The 2,211-nt window shown below is 51.7% G+C and overlaps 1 protein-coding gene across 1 annotated transcript in view; it reads left to right on the forward strand.

Moving 5' to 3' along the window:
* Positions 1 to 1,945: 1,945 nt before the first annotated feature.
* The window catches only part of smpd3 (sphingomyelin phosphodiesterase 3), a gene marked incomplete at both ends in the record, with an annotated part of 21,481 nt that continues 21,215 nt past the window's right edge, over positions 1,946 to 2,211 (forward strand). Inside the window, 1 exon segment of the mRNA XM_080848247.1 lies at positions 1,946 to 2,211. This exon segment is cut by the window's right edge and continues 481 nt beyond it. Within this exon segment, the coding sequence (XP_080704373.1) occupies positions 1,946 to 2,211 (266 nt within the window).

The raw sequence follows: 2,211 nt of genomic DNA on the forward strand, positions 1-2,211 counted from the left end.
CAGCTCTATAGCCATTAGCTCCCTTCAGCTCTATAGCCATTAGCCTCCTTCAGCTCTATAGCCATTAGCTCCCTTCAGCTCTATAGCCATTAGCTCCCTTCAGCTCTATAGCCATTAGCTCCCTTCAGCTCTATAGCCATTAGCCTCCTTCAGCTCTATAGCCATTAGCTCCCTTCAGCTCTATAGCCATTAGCTCCCTTCAGCTCTATAGCCATTAGCTCCCTTCAGCTCTATAGCCATTAGCTCCCTTCAGCTGCCTTTAGATCACAGTTAGCAGGGTTAGCAGGGCTAGCAGGCATGCAGAGGAGCCTTACAGGAACTCAGAGTGTGGGGTTCCAACAGGAAGGAACTCTGAGTGTGGGGTTCTAACAGGAAGGAACTCAGAGTGTGGGGTTGCCATAGGAACAGGAACTCAGAGTGTGGGCTTGCCATAGGAACAGGAACTCATAGTGTGGGGTTCCAACAGGAAGGAACTCTGAGTGTGGGGTTCTAACAGGAAGGAACTCAGAGTGTGGGCTTGCCATAGGAACAGGAACTCATAGTGTGGGGTTCCAACAGGAAGGAACTCTGAGTGTGGGGTTCTAACAGGAAGGAACTCAGAGTGTGGGGTTGCCATAGGAACAGGAACTCAGAGTGTGGGCTTGCCATAGGAACAGGAACTCAGAGTGTGGGGTTCGAACAGGAACTCAGAGTGTGGGGTTCCAACAGGAAGGAACTCAGAGTGTGGGGTTCCAACAGGAACTCAGAGTGTGGGGTTCCAACAGGCTGATGGGGGTGTCGTTCCTGTAAATGTTTAGCCATGTTGAACATGGCCGTGGAATCCAGCGGTGGACTATCACATTGACTCCCTGTCCCGGGGTGTGTGCGTGTATGTGTGTGTGTGTGTGTGGGTGTTAGTTATTGAGTCCCTGACCAGGGGTGACTCAGTAATATTCAGAAGCTCAGCGTTAAAAGCCCAGACGTGTTCACCAGACAGGGCTGGAGCATGGTGTGCACCCCTGGCAGAGAGCTTGGGTCCGGGTTAGACCTGGCCAAGAGTGTAAAGTGCTGACCCATGCTGACCCATGCTGACCCATGTCACTGTAAACCTGGCCAAGAGCGTAAAGTGCTGACCCATGCTGACCCATGTCACTGTAAACCTGGCCAAGAGCGTAAAGTGCTGACCCATGCTGACCCATGTCACTGTAAACCTGGCCAAGAGCGTAAAGTGCTGACCCATGTCACTGTAAACCTGGCCAAGAGCGTAAAGTGCTGACCCATGTCACTGTAAACCTGGCCAAGAGTGTAAAGTGCTGACCCATGTCACTGTAAACCTGGCCAATAGTGTAAAGTGCTGACCCATGCTGACCCATAATGACCCATGTCACTGTAAACTTGAATGTGAATAACATCTATGAAGCTGATTTCAGTGCCACGTGCAAAAATATTATCAGTGATTATAATTGATGTCTCTCTCTGTCCCTCCCTCCCTCTCTGTCTCTTTCTCTCTCTTCTCTCTCTTCTCTCTCTCTCTCTCTCTTATTCTCTCTTCTCTCTCTATTTCTCTCTCTCTCTTTCTCTCTGTCCCTCCCTCCCTGTCTCTCTCTTGTCTCCTTAGGCTTCCGATGTGGAGAAGGAAACGGGTTTCATCGGCATGGTCACTTTGCTCAACACTGGGAGACCTCTCATCCCGTCTGCAACCATGTTAACAAGCTCTACACACTAGCTCCCTAGCTTCACTGACTAGAGAGGAAAGGGCTTACAGAGGAAGTGTGTAGGACTGACTTGAGTGTGTGTGTGTGAGTGTGTGTGTGTGTGCATGTGACGGACTGGCTGCTTGCGCACAACAGAATCATGTAGTGTCCCTCTTTGCACCAAGGGGGGCGGGTACAATTTTGTATTTTTTTATATTTGATTTTTTTTCAAAACTTTTTATATATTTGTGAAGAAGAGGAGCGGAGAGGAGATGGGCCTCGCTGCCTCTCCCTACCCAAGTGCCTTCCTCTGCTTCCTGGACGGTGTCACATGGGCCTTCATCTTCCCCTGCTATTGGCTGCTGGACCGGTTGCTAGGCTCCTGCGTCCCGACCACCCAGGAGAGGCGGCGTCGCTCCCGGGACCCATGCTCCCTCTGGTCGCTGAGCGTGGCGGTGCTGGTGCCCCTGTACCTGCTGCTGCTTCTGGCCTCGCTGCCCCTGGCGCTGCTGGGCTTCTTGGTGTGGGCGCCCCTGCA

This window comes from Sprattus sprattus, assembly GCF_963457725.1.
Source record: "Sprattus sprattus genome assembly, chromosome: 11".
NCBI lineage: Eukaryota > Metazoa > Chordata > Actinopteri > Clupeiformes > Clupeidae > Sprattus > Sprattus sprattus.